This window comes from Symphodus melops (genome assembly GCF_947650265.1).
Source record: "Symphodus melops genome assembly, chromosome: 11".
Taxonomy (NCBI): Eukaryota; Metazoa; Chordata; class Actinopteri; order Labriformes; family Labridae; genus Symphodus; species Symphodus melops.
Window position 1 is genome coordinate 9,337,435 of NC_136701.1, and position 20,977 is coordinate 9,358,411.

At 39.2% G+C, this 20,977-nt stretch overlaps 2 protein-coding genes across 3 annotated transcripts in view; one reads left to right on the forward strand and one right to left on the reverse strand.

The window, feature by feature from the left end:
- The first annotated feature begins 5,019 nt into the window (after positions 1–5,019).
- On the forward strand, positions 5,020–15,335 carry faxdc2 (fatty acid hydroxylase domain containing 2). The gene is made up of 9 exons (XM_079355306.1): positions 5,020–5,101; positions 6,210–6,244; positions 8,649–8,746; positions 9,558–9,661; positions 10,493–10,614; positions 12,205–12,410; positions 12,833–12,938; positions 13,087–13,253; positions 14,074–15,335. Exons 1-9 carry the CDS (start codon positions 5,077–5,079, stop codon positions 14,228–14,230), a joined length of 1,020 nt encoding a protein of 339 aa, XP_079211432.1. The 5' UTR covers positions 5,020–5,076; the 3' UTR covers positions 14,231–15,335.
- Positions 15,336–18,495: 3,160 nt separating this feature from the next.
- larp1 (La ribonucleoprotein 1, translational regulator) overlaps positions 18,496–20,977 on the reverse strand; it is a 44,774-nt gene continuing 42,292 nt past the window's right edge. For both annotated transcript variants that reach the window (XM_079355648.1, XM_079355647.1), the window contains 7 exons: positions 20,516–20,721; positions 20,276–20,382; positions 19,978–20,135; positions 19,699–19,843; positions 19,443–19,552; positions 19,232–19,359; positions 18,496–19,071 (listed from right to left, as the gene is read on the reverse strand). In XM_079355648.1, coding sequence (XP_079211774.1) covers positions 18,859–19,071; positions 19,232–19,359; positions 19,443–19,552; positions 19,699–19,843; positions 19,978–20,135; positions 20,276–20,382; positions 20,516–20,721 — 1,067 coding nt within the window. In that variant the 3' untranslated portion in view covers positions 18,496–18,858. The remainder of the gene's footprint in view (positions 19,072–19,231; positions 19,360–19,442; positions 19,553–19,698; positions 19,844–19,977; positions 20,136–20,275; positions 20,383–20,515; positions 20,722–20,977) is intronic.

Consider the following 20,977-nt stretch of genomic DNA (forward strand, 5'->3'; position numbering starts at 1 on the left):
CATATTGCTGCATTAGGCCAGTTGGCAGTAACCAAATAGTACACAACATTAGACAGGCTTTGGTGCACTTGACAAAGTGTAGTGTGAAAGCAAACTGAACCAAAATTATAGTGCAACAATTTCACAACTTCACTCCTGAATCACACAGCAGAGTCTGGTGAATTTCAGTGGATAGCATCTTAGAGGTTACGTCTGTTAGCAGTCTGTGCTCGAACAGCATTACTCTTTCTGCAGAGTATCTATGAAATACTGTGTGCTTTACCAACTTATGTTTGCTATGAATCACAAGATGGATGCATAAAAACACAGGCGTTATAACGTTTTCAAGTCTCTCTTTTATTGTGTCCCAGTGAATCATGACTGTGGGTGACTGTGAGCAAGCATGCATAGTAACAGGACTGTGCTTAAAGAGGTCTCTTTCATCAGGGAAAGTGTCTTATGTGAATTAGTTATGTAATTAAAACCAAAAGTTATTTGTGCTACTGAACTGTTGTTTGAGAGGACCAATGGGACTGACAGACAATTGTCTAACAGACAATCTAAAAGAGACGTGCAACTTTTTCTCTTAACGTGAAGCACAGTTAACATTACTTTAAAAATGTGTTTTAAACCTAATAATAATCATTTTAATTATTCATTTATAAAATGTTTGCGGTCATTTAATCCCACATAGAAGTATCCAAATGACAAAGAAAAAAAAGTCTAGAGTTCCCACCCTCAGTGTGTCATTGAAAAAAAACGTGTCAAAATCCACAAACTCCTGACGATGTAGTGACTAATGCTGAACACCAAAGGTCAGACCTGAACAGTGAGATAAAATGAAAGACCATGTACTCACAATGTTCTTCTCTAATACTTACCAAAGAGCTCTTGTCATTTTTAGTCTGTATCTTTTTTGGGGGGTAAAATTAGATATTAAATTATATCAGCTATATATCTCTGATCTGCTTTTTTCAACCAATGTTTGGTACATGGAACACGTAAACTTTATTTTTTAAGTCATTTTAAAATAAAACCATGTTCTCTTTCACTGCCACCAGTACACATTTTGAAAATTACAATCAGAGTCAAAGGTAAATATTAAAACGGATCTAGTTTGTCACTGTAATCAAATAAATATGCAGTTATCCTATTCAAGGATTAAACTTGGTCATGCAGAGTTTGATGTTAATAAAAAACCTTAACCTAAGTATATATCTGTGTACAGACATAACATTCAGTCATTCATCCTTTGCTGATACTGTGGTAATGAAGATATAAGCTGTGCAACACCTGTTATGATTTGTTGTTGGAAGGGAATGACAAAACAAGTCTTTCACAAAATGGAGAGTTTTCAAAGATTCTTTGATGTGATTTACTTTAGTAGATTTCATGTAATTTTGCAGCATGTGTCATTAAATGTTTCAAAAATCCACATTTAATACAAAAAAAAATCAATAATGTTTCTCATATAGTGTTATTTCATAAATGAATTACGAAATATTTCCACTCCATCCCCTTTACTGAAGGGGGTTTCCAGCTCTAATCCACTCCCCACTGTTCAAAGTCAGGCTAGTTATAATGATTCTGGTAGACTGAGTCGACTGCTCGATAATAATTAGTGACTGTAGAGCCTCACGTTGCAGCAGCAGAAAGGCCTGCAGGTTATCAGGGTCAGGGGGAGTTAAGTGATAGCTGCAGGGGCAATCACTAATGAGGGAAAGGCAGGGGACAACAAGTGTTTTCTGCTTTAAGTCGTCACTTCTGTCATTATGTAACGCTGCAGAAAGTGAATGCATTTCCCTTTGCAGCATTTTGATAAAATCAAAATAAAACATTGTCTATTCCTTTGTGCCGTAGAGCTCCACTTTTTTCCAAAATACACAACATTCAGCTACACTGTCATACGAGGTGATATTTTTCCACTATTACAATAAAACACACGATCAGTTTATGTTGAGTCAATCCAAATTTTTGCGGCTTTATCACTGTAGCACCATGTCACCATGTCACGTAATAATTTAGCCAAAAGAACGATGACAGTTCTGCATTTTGGAAAAATTATAATCAAATGCATGAGGGGTATCATTACTTGATCAGTCTGAGTCTAAAAATCAGTCTAAAAAAACCTCTATCAGTCTAAAAACCTTAGTTAAATTATGAAGAACCTTTTACTTCCTTGAAAATAAAAGCCCCTTGAACTAAGAGTTTCCAGGACCTTCTGTGAAAAAGGGGCTATTGTGGCTAAAAGAGGTGATTTTAAAAAGAGACATTGGACTTATTTTCTTATAAATCAACATATCTGTTAATTCATTAGCTAAAGGCAGATAGTGCTAGCATACAGTGGGTACGCAAAGTAATCAGGGCCCTTTAAATTTTTCACTCTTTGTTTCATTGCAGCCATTTGCTAAAATCAAAAACATTCATTTTATTTCTCATTATTGTACACACAGCTACCCATCTTATTAGGAAAAAAATAGAAATGCAAATTTATTAAAAAAAGAAAAACTGAAATATCACATGGTCATAAGTATTCAGACTCTTTGCTCAGTATCGAGAAGAAGCACCCTTTTGAGCTAGTACAGCCATGAGTCTTCTTGGGAATGATGCAACAAGTTTTTCACACTTGGATTTGCAGATGCTCTCCAGTTCTGTCAGGTTGGATGGTGAATGTTGGTGGACAGTCATTTTCAGCTCTCTCCAGAGATGCTCAATCGGGTTTAGGTCAGGGCTCTGGCTGGGCCAGTCAAGCATGGTCACAGAGTTGTTCCGAAGTCACTCCTTTGTTACTGTACCTCTGTGCTTGGGGTCATTGTCTTGTTGGAAGGTGAACCTTCAGCCCAGCCCAGTCCAGAGTGCTCAGGCTGTCCTGAGCACTCTGGAAGAGGTTTTCTTCCAGGATGTCTCTGTACTTGGCTGCATTCATCTTTCCTTCAATTGCAACCAGTCGTTTTACGGGAGCATTCTCATCCCACTCAATGGTCCCACAATGAATTGCAGCTCCTCAGACTGTCCATTGGCTCAGCAGCAAGCCAACAAGCGATATAAAATTAACCCATTTAAAACACGTTACCAATCATATCCAACTGCAGAGCTGTTCAATTAATGTATACGTTGTTAAATTCTGTATATAGCCAGTCGGTCAAGCTAGCTTGGTGATGGCTTATTGAGCATTGTTCAGACAGCACATTTGTGAGATTCATATAATGGTTTGCAGCGTCATGTTAGTGTGGTTCAAATGGAATACTTAACATCTGGTTAATATGCAGTAGTACAGTTTGAGTATGTAAGTATAAAAGGTATGTGGTTTCAGACACAGTCCTAGTCTTTAAGGTCAGTGGCCCCTGTTTTGAAACAACTTGGTTAACCAATGTTAAAGAACTTACGACTATCAGAGTGGCTATTTTTGATGGACTTTGTCTATTACCTTGGCAGGGAGGCAAATGAAGAGCACTGAGCTGATAAGATGGAGCCGTACTCACATCTAGACCCTGGAACAGTTTCCTGTAAAGCAGCAAAGAAAACACATAAAAAAACATTTTCAACTTGTACTGGATTTCAATAAAAGTTGCCATACAAGAAGGAGTAAGGGATGTTTGCAGGGGATGCACTCCTCGAGAACATAACAGACGCACAGATTTCTTAAAATGTATATATGTATATATAAAAATCAATTCTGCAATAAATTGCTCTTAAGTTGAATGTGTGTGTGTGTGTGTGTGTGTGTGTGTGTTTGCGTGTATGCATTCAAGCACACTACAATTTGTTTGTTTAAAAGATCATGCATAAGAGACAGCATAAAACAGCTTCATGCAAATTCCCTGATAAGAAACATGAACTAGATGAACATTGTTCCCCTAAGGGTTTACCTTGGGAGCTGAATAAGCCTTAATGGGAGAGTGTGAGATCTCTGTTCTTTCCTGATTGTGTTTGTTGTTATAATTTTACATTTTAACTATGTCCCTCTAGTCTTTTGATCTCTAATGTATTTTCAGTTGTATATCATTATAACTACATTCTGAAAGATGCCTTTCGGCAAGCCAAAATGATGACAGCATTTGAGCAAGTGTGATATCAGAGAAATGGCCAACATATCAATATGGTAAATACTGCTGTAATGTGCTGTCCAAGATACAATTTAAATCATGAATATAGGTTGTTGATTCATGGATTTTTTTTTCTGGTAGATATTTTGTTTACTTTATTTTATGGCCTTTTTACTCTTGTTTGATGGCTTTATCAGAGTCCATTTACATTTATGTCATGACCAACACATTATTGACTTTCTTTTGTAGTAATTGTTTTGTTGTACTGTGTCCTTGTGTGTCCTGAAAGGCGCTTTATAAATAATATGAATGATAATGTTTACTAAAAAGTGCGCTACCCTGCTGTTGTAGAAACATTATTTTCTTTATTTCAGAAGCCATTGTTGGTTTTGATTTGTTCATAAATTTCTCTTTAATAAGATCAATTCTTCCAAAAATAAACCTTAAGGGTTGGAAAAATACAGTTTTCCTAGTTTTCTAAAAGTGTTGACTGATAGTCATAAGCTATATGGTTGGAACACAGATATTCGCAATTGACAGCAAATAATAATAACAAGGGTAAAAGGAGTTTACAGCACAACCAAGAATTCAACTTCAAATGAATTTTTTTTTAAAAGTACATTTATTCATTATTGCGATTTTTCCTTGGAGCTATTATCTTATCTTTAGAGTTTAAAAACGTCATTGTTTAAAAGAGAGTATCAAAACCTGGACATCAGTCGGCTATTTATTTTCTGGATGGATGGTCCAACGTATTATAAGTTAATTTATGACCCAGATGTTCTTTACCCCCTCTATCAAGTCTTGTAAAACCACCAGAGACCACTCTCACGCTCCGTTTGAACCTTCACCTGGATACATGTGGAGAGAAAAACAACATCCTCACATTAGACCACAGCAACTGCTACTTCCGGATACGGCTCGAGTCCATGGTCAGCTGACGACAAAATCATCCAATCAGAAGTCGTTCTGTGTTGTAAATACACCACCAGTTCATGTGCGTGTCCACAAGTCAGCAGCGCCGACAAAGCAAGGAAAGTCGCGAGAAGACATGACGGCCGAGACGAGAGTCAGCGGTGAGTCCGAGATTTATTGAACTGTTTACACGCTGATAAATATGTAGTTTGATTTAAACCCGTATGACTGAAACAACAACCTCAAAACAAATCATTTTCACTGGAAGGAAGCGTAGATGCTTAGTGCTTGTCTATCTACATACAAAAGTTACTTCTTAATTATATCCTAATAATAACTGTATATCAACACTTAATGTGACTGCCCGAATTATTTCTTTCACTATGCAGTGATTAAGTTTTTAATTATACTTTTTCATTTCAGTTTAAAAATTACATGAAACATCTAAATTGATGTATTTTACTTTGCTTTGTTGAAGTTTGTTGTTGCTATACTACTTACAAAATAACCATTTTATTTTCCTATGATGGAAGGAGTTTTACAGCAAGACCTTTAGAAATACTCTTCTTTGTGCCATGTCTGATATGGGTTATCCTTCTATCCACCGATCTATTAATACATGAGGAGATATATAGTGTACATCCCCCCTTTGTTCATTGTTTTCTTTCACCTAACCCTCTACAAAGTCAGAGACACAGTTGATGTAGGTCAGATTTTTATCCCTAAATATTCAACTGAAAAAGTGCTCACTACAAAAAGCAATAGGATTATAAATAATCCTGCAGCTGTAAATTTTGCTCTTGTCTTCACAGCACTGTGATGATTATTTTGCTGTGGAAATCAAAGGTTCAGGAACTTTAGACTATTTCAGTACAACCCATCTTATGATAAATCCCCCTTTGAAAAATTGAGGCAGATTTGTATTTGTTTGTTACCAAAAGTTACAACTTGTGTGTCTTTGTGAGCCTTCTTTGTGAGAAATTTGAGTAATTGTCCTAAACTTTGTAAAACTTTAAACTTGATCTTCATGCATATGATAACAAAAACAGCAGTTTTTATTTTGCAAACTAGCTAGAGCCAGGCTATCAGTCTGTTAAAATGAGCAAACAATGATTCTCATAACACAAAATCTGTTTTTGTTTTTAGTTCAAATATGTTCTTTACTGTTCTAAAATCCAATTAAATCAATGAATTGATTTGCATGAATTAAATCCTGAAGAAGTGAAAATGGCTTCAGTCACCAACTTTGTTTTTGTTTTGTTTTTACAGACGCAAGTGGAGCTGCCACAGCACGCAGCAGACAAGTAAGAACAACCACACACACGCGACCATAATTAAATAGTACAGGGTAGACACACACACACACACACACACACACACACTATGCTTTATCATTTATCCTGTGTGTGTGTGTGTGTGTGTGTGTGTGTGTGTGTGTGTGTGTGTGTGTGTGTGTGTGTGTGTAAATACACAATATCTTTGTATAGACATTGAAAATGCCTGCTGGTGACTTGCCATCGCACCTAAGATCCTTGGGTCCTCTTATAAATCACTGGGATGATTTTCAACTTCTCTGGAGAATTTGAAATATCTTCATCCCAACAACTTTCTCGTAAACACAGACTCAAATGTTTTTTTGGGGGGGCATGAAATTTTAAATAAGTATATCAGCAGAGATTGGCACATGATGTCTTCAGAACAACTGCATGGATCAACCCTCTTACTTAAAACGTGTTTGATTCATGAACCTAAAATAACCTGTAAACCTGTTGGGCTGTGCTTGGACTTGTTTCGCCCATGATCCTATAAACCTGACGTCTTTGTTTTGGCATTGGCTTTCAATGCGAATCGTCCTGGTTGCGTATTGTTCTCATGGACAAGACTGACCTGACAGGTTACATTTTTGTGTAATCACGCACATTTTTAAAGCGTGCAGGGAACAGAGGAAGGATTACGACTATATATTATGCAAATGAGCATCAGACATGATGAGAGGGATTTTAATGAGCAGAAGTAAAGTAACTGTTCATGTTGGCGTGACAAAGGGAATAAAGTAGACTATAGTGTATTGTATTGTATTGCAGAAATCTGTTTCAAGAGAAACAGATTAGTAAGATATAGTCAGAAAAAATAGATTTATTTGGATACTTTGGTGTGTTTTCTCCTGAGCTCTGATAGTTTGATGGTGTGAAAATTATTTTGATCCAAAAAAGTGCTGAGTCCTGAGAGCAGCGTGACATTTGTCCCACATTGTTCCCTCTGTTGCCATGGTGTTGCAGAGGGTCAGCCCGGGTAAAATCTGGCATTTTTAGAAGGTTTGGTGAATGTGACATCAATCCCTGGATTTAATTCCCGCTGAGTGAACTGATCCAGTTTCCTCTCAGTGTGGCTGCCTCACACTTAGCCCTTTCCCTAAATGCAGTGGACTAAGCTTGGACACTTTTGTATCTGTTCGTTGTGTTCAATGATTTGAATCATTTAAATGATTCTCATGCAGCCCTCTAAGTCAGTCCAAATACATACTTTTTTACGACACATATTATACCACAAAGATGTACGATTAGCTTTTAATCTGACTGTAGTTTACTGTCTTATCAGTCCTGCATGTCTGAACATCATTGCAATAAAACAACATGCCTTGTGGTGTCAACAGAAATGACACTAGAGCTTCATATCCAAATCCAAGCTTGAGCTTTGAATCATTATAGATCAAAGTATATTCATTCAGTGATTATAGAAGCATACTAACTTTAGAACAAGACAAATGGAGTAAAAAAAATAAAGGGATTCAATATAAAATGACATTCACCTCCTCGCTCTGACAAAATTCAATCCGCCTGGCTTCTGGTCAACCCAATCACAGCCATTTTTTCTGTTATGGGATAATCAATATTCTTTGATTATTCAACAAACTGAATGGTAGGTGATGTACACAACTAAATCATGTAAAAAAAACAAGAGCTGAAAGTAACAACTATTTTTTTGTTGCTGATAGACCTGCTGATTATTTCCAGGATTCCTTAATAAACCGTTGAGTCTGCAAAATGTGGGAAGTTTGGGACACAGCATATACTCAGCTCTAACAAACAGTTTTTGCTAAGAAATCTCATGAAAGAGAAAAAAATATTTATCAATTTCCTACGATTGAATAATTGTTGCAGCTTAATGCTGATCTTCTGTTTTATGTTGAACAAGCCCATAATACATGGCTGTCTATAGCTACCGAGCAAAGCTGCCTACCAATATGCCAAATTCACATTCACAAATGAGTCCAGACCTCCAGCCTACAAACAGCCATACAAGTCGTTCCTTTCAATCTATTTCAGTAATTATTTTTAAGAATTTGTTTGAGACTGACACATTCCAGTCTAATTTTTTTTAATTGTTCTCCAACAATGAGTTTGCCTGAGAATGACAGAAAAAGATTCAGAGGCTTTTCTGTTTTTCTGCTGCCTCATTCATTCTGCTCTTCGTTCTTACTTTCCCCTTCATGCTTTATCATATCAATGCAGTTTCATTGTGCTGGACGCCTCTGATCAACACATGAGCCATTCAGAGCTAAATAGACGTAAAAAGACATTTCTCATGAGATGTTTCTGTGGGAAATGCGTATTTAGAAAAAAATCATGAGATTGCACAGCGTCTTCACAGTAACAGAGATTTTCATACACAGTTTGTGTTGTTTTTTGTTGTTGTTTTTTTACCCAGGAGGGTTCTGAAGGGCTCTGGGACTCGGTGAAGAAAGCTGCGGTTGTCATCGGATCTGGAATCTTATTCTTGGCCGCTTTCGGCAACTCACTGACATGGTTGGTCCATAGAAGATACAGATTTAACACACAACAAAGCAAATGCTCATCATTAAATGAACATTAAAGGACACAGACGATAGGATAGTAGTATCAATGGTTATTTCAACAATACAATGTAAACTGACCGGTGAAGCAAGATAACAAACAAAGGGTCTGATCAGGTTTAAATTCTAGTCTATTCAGGTCATGTCTACCACCCACTATTAAAACAAACAAACAAACACAGAACCTTGAATCAGTAGCCTGAAATAATATGCTAATGATTAAAAAATATTATTATCATTTTGGGATCTGAGTCTCTGATATGTGAAATACAAAACTTGAGAATACAAAAACAACAAACAAGCCTGGCCAATTACATTGCTGCTTAAAGATGGCTTTGTATCTGTGTAAACAGGTTGAACACATTCTCTATTCGCTGAAATTATCATTGGGAAATTTTTGGGTAAGGCTTGACCTGTTGTGCTTGACTAAAGTCAGTCAATGCTGCACCTAAAGTTAAAGCTAGAGGACAAAACAATGATCTATGATTCCATGTTATGACACACAATGGGCATAGCCTGACATGTTAAGGCATTTATCCAGGGTGTCATGTTCACTGGGGAATTTGTTTTGGACAATCTGTTGATCGGGGTGTGTTTGGATATTTACTGAGTGTTCAGTTTGATGATAGGAGTAAAAAGCTATATTCAGTTTAGTTAGGCCTTATTAGGTTATTAATTGGTTTAATGACTTTTGATTTTTTTTAAGAATTTCTCGAGGGGGCACGTTTGTGAGATTGACATGAGTCAATCATTTTTTTCTCCAGGCACCTTCAGAGATTTTGGGGGTCTTCTGGAGATTTCTGGCAAACCATGTGGATGAAGCTGTATGTGATGTTCGAGGGCCACAATGCTGCTCTGTTCTACATGGGTAAGAAATAAAAACTGGACTGTTGTCTATCAATGGTCAAATTTAACAACAAACGTAGTTATTGACAGTTCATCTTAGAGCGCTCTTTCTCAGGCTAAATCAAGCACAGTGATCTGATTCCTACATGATAAGGGATGGAATGTACTAACACAACTGTGGAATGTACTAAACACACTTTGTATTGTGTAACACATATAGATTTCTAAACTGGAAGTCTCAAACCTTTCCTTTCCTTTCTTATTTAACCGACTGCCCACCACAGCTCGAGGAACTCTTCAGTGTAGTACAGTCAAATATTCAGTGTTGTTTTAAATCAGACTTAATTTTTCATGCGATACAAACAAGACTTTGATTTCAGAATTGTGTGGCTGCACAAAAGAGTATTTTGGCTGCTATCTGCATCATAAGACCTCTCCAGTTTCTGTAGCATTGAGAGCAATTCTCAATTCATTACCTCCGGTGTTGACTTAATCAATTTTATGATGCAGCCATATTGTTACTGTCATACAAGCTTATTAAAGTAGTTTGTTATCTGCTGCCAATCCAAAATGATATTACAAGACAAAATAACAGGGTGGTGCAGGAAACAGTTTGGGCATTTTTCCAAATTATGTTGTTATCTATCAATAAAAATTAAAGTCATGCAACAAGTCGTACAAAGTGTGATAAAAAAAAATCTGTTGTAGTGTCATTCTTCTCACATAAATCTAGTCAGCAGTAAAAAAAAAGAAAAGAAAAAAACTAAAGGCCTGTAGACCTTAATTAAAAACCCTGTCAACAATTTTGAATCAGTTATTACATCGTAATAGCAGTCTTGTTTATCCTCCACAGGGACCATGTTGCTCCCCACACTGGCATTCGCCGTGTCCAACGGTCTGCTGTTGCTGGTGGACACCACCGGTAAACCCTCCTTCATCACTCGATACCGTATCCAGGTGGACAAGAACAACCCGGTATGTGATTTAGAAAAGCTCAATTCTAGATTTTAATTTCCATTTAGTCTTTTTTTTATTTTTTTTATGCCAAAGTTAGTATCAGCAAATGTTTGGGAACTTCTACCACCTCATCTCAACATCTGCTCCTTTAGATAATGATACATAAGGGCTTCTACCTGCTTTTTGTAACATAACAGCGAGCACGGTCTGTTTACCTGCTCTTTTGTCATGTTAACAGATAAAGAGTAAGGTCATTTACCTGCTTTTTGTTATGAATTGACACAATACAAATAAAGAAATTGATTGATACAGATATACTCATTCATCACTTAATGGCCCATTTTAACCTCAATTCTGTCATTATTTGCAGCCTTTGTTGAGATCAAAATAAGGAATATTTGTTTGGTGTTTTGTATGAACTGATCTCTTACCTGCGAGGTTTACACAAAGCTTCTTTGACTGAATTGAAACATCACTTCCATGCAATGTAGCATAAATGTACCTTTACAAGCACATGACAATACTGGTGAAGTAACTGTACTCACAACAGTTATCAACCTCTAGATATAAATGTAGTTTTAGTGTAACTGTGAATCGGGTAAAAGTGTAGCTCTGTAATAGATAATCTACCCCGATAAACAACCCTGCTAAGGGTTATCCACTTTCCAACGGTCTAGGGACTTTTGGGGGCAGGACCTGCAGTGTCTGCAGGGCTCAACATGTTACTGATGTGTGTTTGTGGATACCAGCTCACACATGCATGATGTTGCTCAGTCTGATCTGACGTGTCCGCCTGTCCGTCTGACCAAAGTCCTCTCCATGTGTCTGATAAACTCGAGTTGATGGACAGCAGAGAGATAAACACTCACATTACTGATAACTGGGGTTAGAAGGTCCCTCTCAGTATGCAATCACATTATTGATCCTTTTGAGGTTATTGAAGAGGACACAGTGAACAAGAAGTTCAAGCTCACTGAAGGAACCGAGATCTCTCAGCTCAGTGTTAGATTACAGGATATCAGTAAAGCACATATGCACATAGAAACGTGTATGACCTTTAAGCAGTGAAATAACATTGTCCTTGTGTTATGCCCATGATCTTATGTCAGACACAATAAATCTTTATACTACCAATGATGATCTAATCTGCTGCTTGTCTTGTTGGTCCATCACTTTGAGCTGAGATAGCAAAGCCCCGTGTCCAAGAATAACTGTGTACTCTTGGTCATAAACAATGAAACAGAGCAAAGTCGATGGAAGTCAAATTACTTCGATGTGTAAACATACCTAGACAATAAAGCTGAATCTGACTCCTATGTTCTTTTTAATATTGTGATTAAAATTTTTTAGAAAAAGCTATATACTATAAAAATTTTTACATGGAAATCATAAAGTGTAAGTAAAGCTCAGATTACATAGTCGAGGAGTAGATATCACTTTTATGCTTCAGCATCACAATAATGTCTGGACCATTCCTGGGAAGTTCATATCTCAGCTTCACCTGGAGGAACTCTGAAATCACTGTATGATTTTAATACATTCAATAAAGACGTGTCTTTGAAGTCAACAATGTTATGACTCCTGCTTATCCCCAACCTTATCATCCAGGTGGATCCAGCTAAACTGAGCAATGCAGTGAGGACTGTCATGTTCAACCAAGTGTTCATCTCGGGGCCCATGGTGGTGGCCGTTTACTACCTGATGAGCCTGACGGGAAACCCCTGCGGTCCTGAGCTGCCCACCTTTCACCGGGCCCTGATGGAGCTGGCCTTCTTCTCCATCTTGGAGGAAATTATGTTTTACTATTCACACAGGTAAGCCTAAACACGCCTGCTTTTTTTTTCTGTGGCAGGGGAAAATGACTTTGCTTTATTGTCCCCGGGGGGGAAATTCTTTTTCACTATGCAAGGTATGCAAGGTTTCTCTTTTCTTAAAATAAGACGAAAGTGCTTCTTCAGCTGCAGTTTTTAATTGGAAACTGAAATCTACACATTACAGCCATCTTGTGGAGGGAGTAGGAATATATAGAAATGTTAATACAGTTCATACATTAATTATAAAGATTTATTTTAACATGGTCAGAAAAGACCATAAGGTTAAAAACAAAGCTGTAGACTATAGTCTTTTATGATATGAAGGCCTATTTCCACCAGAATCAATGTTGTAAAACTAAAACGTATCTATGAATGACTGCATCATGTTGTTTTTATTTGACCCTCGTCTTTTTTTCTCTCAGGCTGTTCCACAGTCCCAGCCTCTATAAGCATTTCCACAAACAGCACCACGAGTGGACCGCTCCCATCGGAATCGTCTCCACCTATGCACATCCTCTGGAGCATGTGGTGAGGTTTTGTTTGAGGTGTCACAATATGGAATTGATTCAGTCCACAAGTCTTTTGTTGAAGAGAACAATAACTATAAACCTACAGTTCCTCTACATGTTTTCCTTTGTCCATGCAAGCCTGATGTGATTCTCCTCTTTGCTGTTAGATCTCCAACATGCTTCCAGTGGTGATGGGTCCAGTGATCCTGGGCTCTCACATCTCCACCACCTCCATGTGGTACTGCCTGGCTTATGTCAGCACAACCATCTCCCACTGTGGATACCACCTTCCCTTCCTGCCCTCGCCCGAGTTCCACGACTTCCACCACCTAAAGTGAGTATCTCTGTCCACTCCACCAAAATGTGTTTTTAATTGGATATAATGGAGTTTGTGTTCAACCAGTCTTTTATTCAAAACACCCCAGGAAAGTATCAGTTTATTAAAACCTTATTAGATATAGATTTTTTTGTAAGTTTGATGTAATTCAGTACATGTTCTCCTCTTACTCTAAGGACCATGTGCACAGTAAAATAGCTATGATGCTTTTGATGTCTTTTGCCGAGCACTTTGAATGGTCTTGTACAAATGAACTGGCCAAGCCTAATGGGATAAGTCATTTCATGTATACATTAAACATATTCAATATAAAATAAATAGTTGCAAAACAATTCATCTTCAAGAACAACTATTTTACAAAATGGTAAATATAATGCTGGACAGAAATCACAAAAAGACTAAAAACAACATTTCATTCATCTCTGGCTTTCAGCCTCTGATAAAAACGTATTTAAAAATGTAAAAATGTATTTCATTCATTTGAACTAATTTTTAAAAAAAAAATTTAATCATTTCTCATGTTACTCACAGAAAATAGTGAATGTGATGGGAGACTTTTATTGGTGCAGATTATTACAAATGTGTTACACTTGAATTTCCCTCGGGATCAATAAAGTATCTATCTATCTGTCTACACAGACAATGCAAAAAATTCCAAATAAAAATAATCTCAAATATAAATGGGATTCTATTGAGGAGTAAGAGAAAATGTGGTCTTGTTTTTTTTAAAACTGTGATTACCATATTTAGACATTCTAGTTTGTCCATAAAGCAAAGTTCACTAAAACATTGGGCTCACACTCCTTCCTGGTCTCAGGTTCAACCAGTGTTTCGGGGTCTTTGGCGTGTTGGATCGGCTTCATGGCACCGACAACAAATTCAGGCAGACCAAGCAGTATGAGCGCCACACCCTCCTCACCAGCCTCACCCCTCTGAACGAGAGCATCCCTGACACACCCAAGAAGGGCCAGTGAGGACCTTTGACAACAGGCCCACACCTCCTCATGTCTGGGATCAGTTTGTGTTCAATCGTCAATGACTTTTAATATTTTAATCCAGACCATGTTTCTGACTGAGAATGTCTGAAAGAGTTTCCCAGTTTGAATATTTTAGATCCACATCTTGTTGCACTTTAAAACATTGAGATTTCATTGAGTTGTTGGTTCGTTTGGCGTCTGCCGCTGTGGTTCTTTTTAACCACGTTTCCCCCCCATTTCATCTCGCTGTGACCCGGGTTTTACTGAGCTCATCATCGGGTTCATGGAGGATCATATACACAATTAGTGTAATGATATTCTCCTGTAACACCTTATATCGTGTGGCCTTTGTTAGTGTGACGTTTATGGAAGCGAAGTTGAATCTAAATTTGACCTTCACATATGAACTCCTGATATATCGAAAGTCTGTGGCTGGTAACATTTACTCGGTGTTCGGATGAATTTATTTCTCGTTTCCAATTATTTTTCCTGAAAAGGGATTTTATTTTTTTAGATAATTTTATTTAAGATTTTAGGCAAATCAAATTCCAGGATAAGGACTCTGTGTGTTGTAACAATTGGTGAATGGTGAAGGTAAAAAGAATGGAAGGGCGCATTTGTAGCGTCTGAAATATTGTGGGATTTGGGCGAGAGAGGGAATTAATGCTTTACAGCTTCTGACAATTCTTAATAGCACAGCCACAGCTGAATAATTTTACATGTGTAAATGAATATGTATGATGCAGATGTTGATCATCTACAATATCCTACAGATGTGGAATGTGATAAACACTAAATAACATGTTTCTTAATCCAAGCTTTAACATTCGAGGAGTCCTTTTTGTTGTCATAATTCTTTAACCGTTTTGTATTCTACGTGGAGTAACAGCACTTCAAAAACTAAACTGCTACTTCTCATTCAGAAGAGACACTTCCACTTCTGAGTGAATGTATGCAAGCATCTATTTGAGGAGGCCTCTGAGGGTGTCTTATAATAAGACATGAATGTTGAGGAAGAATTGTCCGACTGTGATTGATATAATTCTGCGACTGGACAGTTCAATAATAAAAAAAACATTTGAACAATAAACATGCAGTTAAATCTTTTGTTTGGACACAAATCTAAGAAGACATTTGAATGCCTTTATCTACACTTTCTGCTACATGTAAACGGCTCCATTGTCTCCTTTACCTGAACACATCTGAGAACCAGAGGTACAGTTATTTCACACACAAAACAGAAATAATCACACAAGTCGTTGTTTGAGGTTTTTTTGTCCGTTTTGTGGTTTTTTTCTTTATTAAGGAAAAGCATAATTACTACAAATTACAAATAACACTAATAGCGAATCACATCAGCCTACAAAGCAGATATTATGAATATTAAATGTTATAATACAAGATCTCATTCAAGTATTTTACATTTTTCCATTTTATATATTTTTTTTGTTCCTTTTTTCCTCATTTTCATCTTTTTTTCCTCATGACAAGCCTAGGATATTGTAATGCAATGAACTATTGTAATGGTTCATATACAGTTATATCTTATTCATATGGCTTTATGGAATTGTGTCCTTTTTTTCCAGTCTCTAGACATCATAACCAGCCATTTTCCTCTACATAACATCACAAACCCCAGCAGGGATCTTTCTCCGTTTTACGTCCTCTTGACATTTTAGGCTCCTCCCTCCGTTTTCCATCCATCACTCGTCGCTCCGGTGTCCGGCTTGCTGGCCAAGTCCGTGTTAAACTGACAAACGGAGACTGCGACGCCCCCCCAGAGTTTGTTTGGACAGCTAGCAGCAGTTCTTTGCTGATAGAGAAGGCTGAAAACTCCCAAAACACCTGAAACCTCCATACGTCCAGTGACAGGTTGTGATCACATTAGAGGGAGGGATCATGTGACTGTCACAGGAAGAAGGCCCCGTCGAGGTAGCCTGCCGTATCTGCAGCGCCACACGCACACACAAAACAGCTCACCCATTCAAAGGCTTCGCTGGTTTTTGGGAAATGAACAAGTTGTTTTCTTTTCTGGATATATTGTAGCTCTTGTTTTTCCATCTTTAATCCTCCAGTAAACATGTTTGATGCATCATCAGGTTAGCCTCTGTTAATGATCCAAATCTCCCTGAAGATAAACCAACAGAACATAACAGAAAACAAGTACAGCTTTGCATTTTCATGTTTCCAACTATTCTGGATATAGAGAAAAACTGACAGGACACTGACAGGACACTCTGCTGGAACATCAACCAACAGAACTTTCTTTTTTTTTTTTTTTACAGAAAACGGGAGGAAAAAAAACAGTTTCATCTCAAAAAACTGTCAGGCTTCATGTCATGTGACTGTGCTATTTCACAGTAAAACTCATCACTCAGAGGCAACAAACATCCTAGTATGACAACAGAAAGTAGTGGATTATTTCATCTGGACCTCTGATTGTGTATTAAGACTTGTTTTTAACATTGTGAACACCAAATCATCTTTTCTATGCATTCTTAGATTTGCAGTTGTAGTGTCAACAGAAAATCTTGAGGATGTAACTAAAGTTTCAGTCAATGTCAAGAGTTTGTTGGAAATGTTGCTCTTGGGAAAAAAAGAAAAAAAAGGTTTTTGGAAAACAAAAAATGAGAAATTGAGCTGTGATTTCAAAGTGAAACACAGATGTGTTTTGACGCCCTGATGTCGACTTTCCCTTTTGTGTTGTGAATCGTGTTCCCTGTTTCTGAAATCCACAGAGGTTTTTCCAAACAGCCTGACATAAACCTACCCTCCATTGTAACAACAACAATGCTAGAAACACTGCAAATTGAAATTAAAAGCATTTAAAGATAATCATGAGATCATTAAAAAAAAAAAGTTAGAGTACATAGACATGTAAGGCAAATATATAATCTGGTCTATAAACAAAAAAAAAGTAGCAGGGAGCTGTAATCATGTCTCTTCATCTGTCAAATTCACATTAACGTCAGTGGAGGAAAAGGAATCACTTCTGTTTGATATCATCAGAATGGTAAAAATCAATCATCCGCATGGTTGACAGAAGGACATTTGAACGGGAAAGAGTGGAAACAAACAATCCAGCCAAGAGGCATGAAATCCAGCTGTATTTATGTTTTTGTGTTGAGCTTGCTCACGCTGCTACATCCGTACCTGCGTGCGACCACACCATGCCTGTTACTGATGTGTGTGTGAAACAGGAAGAGGTGGCTCGGTCAGCCTGGGCCTCCAAACACATCTTCAGTTTAACGGTGAAGTCGAAAGGCCAAATGTCTGCTCCTCGCCGGCGTCTCCACCCAGAGCACCCACAATTGAGAACGACGCTTCAAGTAATCCAGAGTGATGGTTCCAGTCCTGATCTCCACTGTCGTCAACTGATGGATGGATGTGGAACGGATGGATGAACGGATGGATGCAGCTTTTCAAACAGAGGGGAGAGAGAAAGCCAGGAAGCCCCAAAAGGGAGATCATCAGGGGGGGATTCTCCCTTCCTGAATGAACTTAAGTTTTGTCTTTTTTTTTTTTTTTCCCGGGGGGGAGGGGGGGGACGACAAACTTCATCAAAACGTGATGTGTTTCAGCACGAAAAGCCACGACTTGCAAAAAACAGGGAAGAATTACAGGACTTGTAACAGACTGATGACACTTGGAAGACAGTTCAGAAAGGGTGACAGAGAGAGTGAGGGGATTTGGAGGGGGCAGTTTGGCAGACAGATCACCACTTAGTGCCCCCCGCTGGGCATGGAGCGCAGATATATGTGTGACCTCGATGCTGTACACTGGACAAGAAGGTGGCGGCACAAGTTAGAAGCAGTAAAACCATTAAAATAAGGCAACTTTCAATCAGCGTGTCCGTACTGAGGGGTGTGTACGAGTCTTTTTTTTTTTTTCCTATATCTTTTTTTCATTTGGCTCTTTATTGTTCTCCCCCTCAAAGTCCAGCAAATCAAATATTTTCAATTTTCAGCCCCATAACTGAGAGCACTGAGGGCTCCGAGGTTGGAAATGCCAGTCGCCCGTTTCAAACCGCTTTGGTCCGGTTGGATGTCAGGAGCAGCTCGACCTCCAGGTCAGACTTTCAGAAGCTCAGTGTTCTTCAAACTATTTTCAGGTCTTTAAACGCACCACATGCTGAAAAAAATGATAATCATAGAACTGAGATCTGGGCGGGGAGGCGAGAATCTTTCAGCCAGCAGAACAGTGACGATCAAACGGGGTGGGGTGGTGGGGGGGGCGGTCAAAGTGACAGACGGGGGGGGGGGGGGGGTCGACATGAAAATTTAAAAATAAAAATAAAAAGGAGAGTAAATCATCACTTAATGGTCCACTGGGTGAACTGAGATGATTTGTAAAAATAAAAAGTGTTTGACACCTCTTCTGCTCTTTGCCTCATTAAGACAAAAATGTCTTCTTTTTTTTCCAAAAAAGAAAAAAATATTAACTTATTGATAAACCTTAATTATTCGTCTTCATCATTTCTAAATCAAAAGTGTTGGGGAATTTATTATTTTTTTTTTCATGCTTTGATAACGAGCGGGACGCCCCCCTCCCCCTCCTGCTGCAGAGAGAGCCAGCAACTGCAGATGTGGTTGAGTCGATCCGTGTTGGTCTGCATGTTTGTTGAGTTACTTTAGTGTCTTGGCATCTGGTGCGGGGTCAGCGGCTGGGGCGAGGGCTTTCTGGCTGGTGGGTTTGGCGTCATCCTTGGCTGCGAGGGGGGCCGGGCTGGGGCCGGAGCTGGCCTGGCTGTGGGGCCGGCTCGAGGGCTGAGAGGGATGCCGGCGACGACCGTCCCCGCTGGATGAGTGTCTCCTGCGACCTCCTTCCTCCATCGGGGGCTGCAAGCACAAAACACAATTAAAAAAAAACGAACAGATTAGATGATTTCAAAGTTAAATAGAAAAAATAAAAAATGCTTTTCTAAACTATGAGAACACCTTGGAAGACGTGCGATGGAGAGAAACACTCATTAACAAACTTCAATGATTTCGTACTCACATCAATTCTGAAATCTTCCAGACGTTTAAACTTGCTCAGGTACTCCTGGAGTTTGGGATCAATCTCCAGAGTCTTAGCTTTGGAGTATTTGAGGTAGGCCCAGAACTTCTCAAGTCCATAAAGTTGACCTGGGGGGGAGGGGGAGAGATGACATGTAAACATTTCTCAGAGCTGAGATAAGTAATAAGTATCATCTGAGCCGTTTTCTCACCAGCCTCGTAGTCTTTCATGGTCTCCTCCTGGAAGTCCTTAAAGATGTCTGGCCTGAACTTCCTCTCTAGACCGTAGCTGTAGTACCTGAACAGGCACTCCAGACCGTACCTGCAACAGAAACACGTTGAAGAACCACAGAATGAAGCACTGAGGAACACAGTACAATAGTGAATAATTAGGACTGACTCTAAAAAACACTGGAGATGTTCCCATGGAAATAATCTAAACGGGTACTCTACCATCCAGGCTCTTACCTGTATCCTTCTTTCCCGTCCTCGACCACGAGCTGTCGGAACTCTTCGTACATCTTCCTGTTAAAGTGATCGCGCAGGAAAAACGACCAGAAGCGGAAGAGCGTGTTCATCTCCTGCGATTGGCCAATTCCTAGCCGCTTCCTCTCTGTGGTTGGTTGAAAGGGCAACAGGGTAATTATAAAGAAAACATTAAAATGATACTGCAGTCTTAAATCGGGAAAGCACTACGATCAACAGACATAAGTGATTAAAAAAAAGACAAGGAAACGGGGGGCGTACCGTTTAGGCAGCGTCGGCGGTACTTGTGGTAAACGTGTTGCGTGAAGCCGTTCTCCTTGAGCAGCTCGTGTGACGGGTGCTGGAACTTAGGGAGGGACTGAGGTGTGCAGCCGATGTTTCCGAGGACAGGAGTGCCCTCTGAAGGGCTGGCGTTTGAGCTGAGAGGGAACACAGAGCCCATGTTCTTCTTTATTCACAGAAGTCAAACTCACAGACAACACTTCATATCGATGAACAATGAGAGGAGAAACCAAATAAAAACATCAACCCGAAAGCAATGCAGAGCGGCGACTCTCACCTGACGGAGGCCGTGCGTGATCGATGCTCTCTGGAGTCCATCACCCAGCCCACGTGACACTCCATGGGGGGATTTGAGCTGTGTCGAGTCTTCCTCTTTCTGGGCGTCTGATGGGTAACAGAGAACGTTAGCGTGATACTTCAAATGTAAACTTTATTAAAACAAGGTATAGATAGAATCACAAAAGAAGAACATTTCCCATCAAAATGTCTTTTTAGGTCTCACAGCAGACAGTCTCACCTTGGCATCGACAGGCCGACTTTCCTTCACCACCGGGTAGAAGCGCGGCGTCATGGTGGGGTCCTTCCGGTGAGGGGTGCGAGGCGTGCGGGGCGTCCGGGCACTGCGGTAGTTGGGCGAGTCAGGCACGGTAGTTGGGAGCGAGCGAGCTATCGATGACGGCTCGGGAGCACCGAAGAGTTTGTTCGCCAGAGCGTCTGTGGGGACTGAAGACCAGACGGGAGTTTTTAGAGGAGAAGAAGAAAAAAATGGTCCCGGAGACTTCAAAAAAGGCACACAAAGTAAAAAATAAAAATACCCCCAACACAGGCCACATTATCACTCTGCTCTAACAGCATCATTGTTTCTAAGCGTGCACACGGAGGCTCAAGTTCCTCAGCTGATGATGAATAAAGATGAGAAGTCAAAGTGTTGTCATGTGAGCAGAACACCATGCTGCTTGTTGGTTTCACTACTTCTCTC

Coding starts and splice junctions, on each gene's coding strand:
- faxdc2 (XM_079355306.1), top strand. CDS start 5,077: ATGACGGCCGAGACGAGAGTCAGCG. Junction 8,747..9,557: donor TTCGGCAACTCACTGACATG/GTTGGTCCATAG, acceptor TTTTTTCTCCAG/GCACCTTCAGAGATTTTGGG. Junction 9,662..10,492: donor TGCTGCTCTGTTCTACATGG/GTAAGAAATAAA, acceptor TATCCTCCACAG/GGACCATGTTGCTCCCCACA.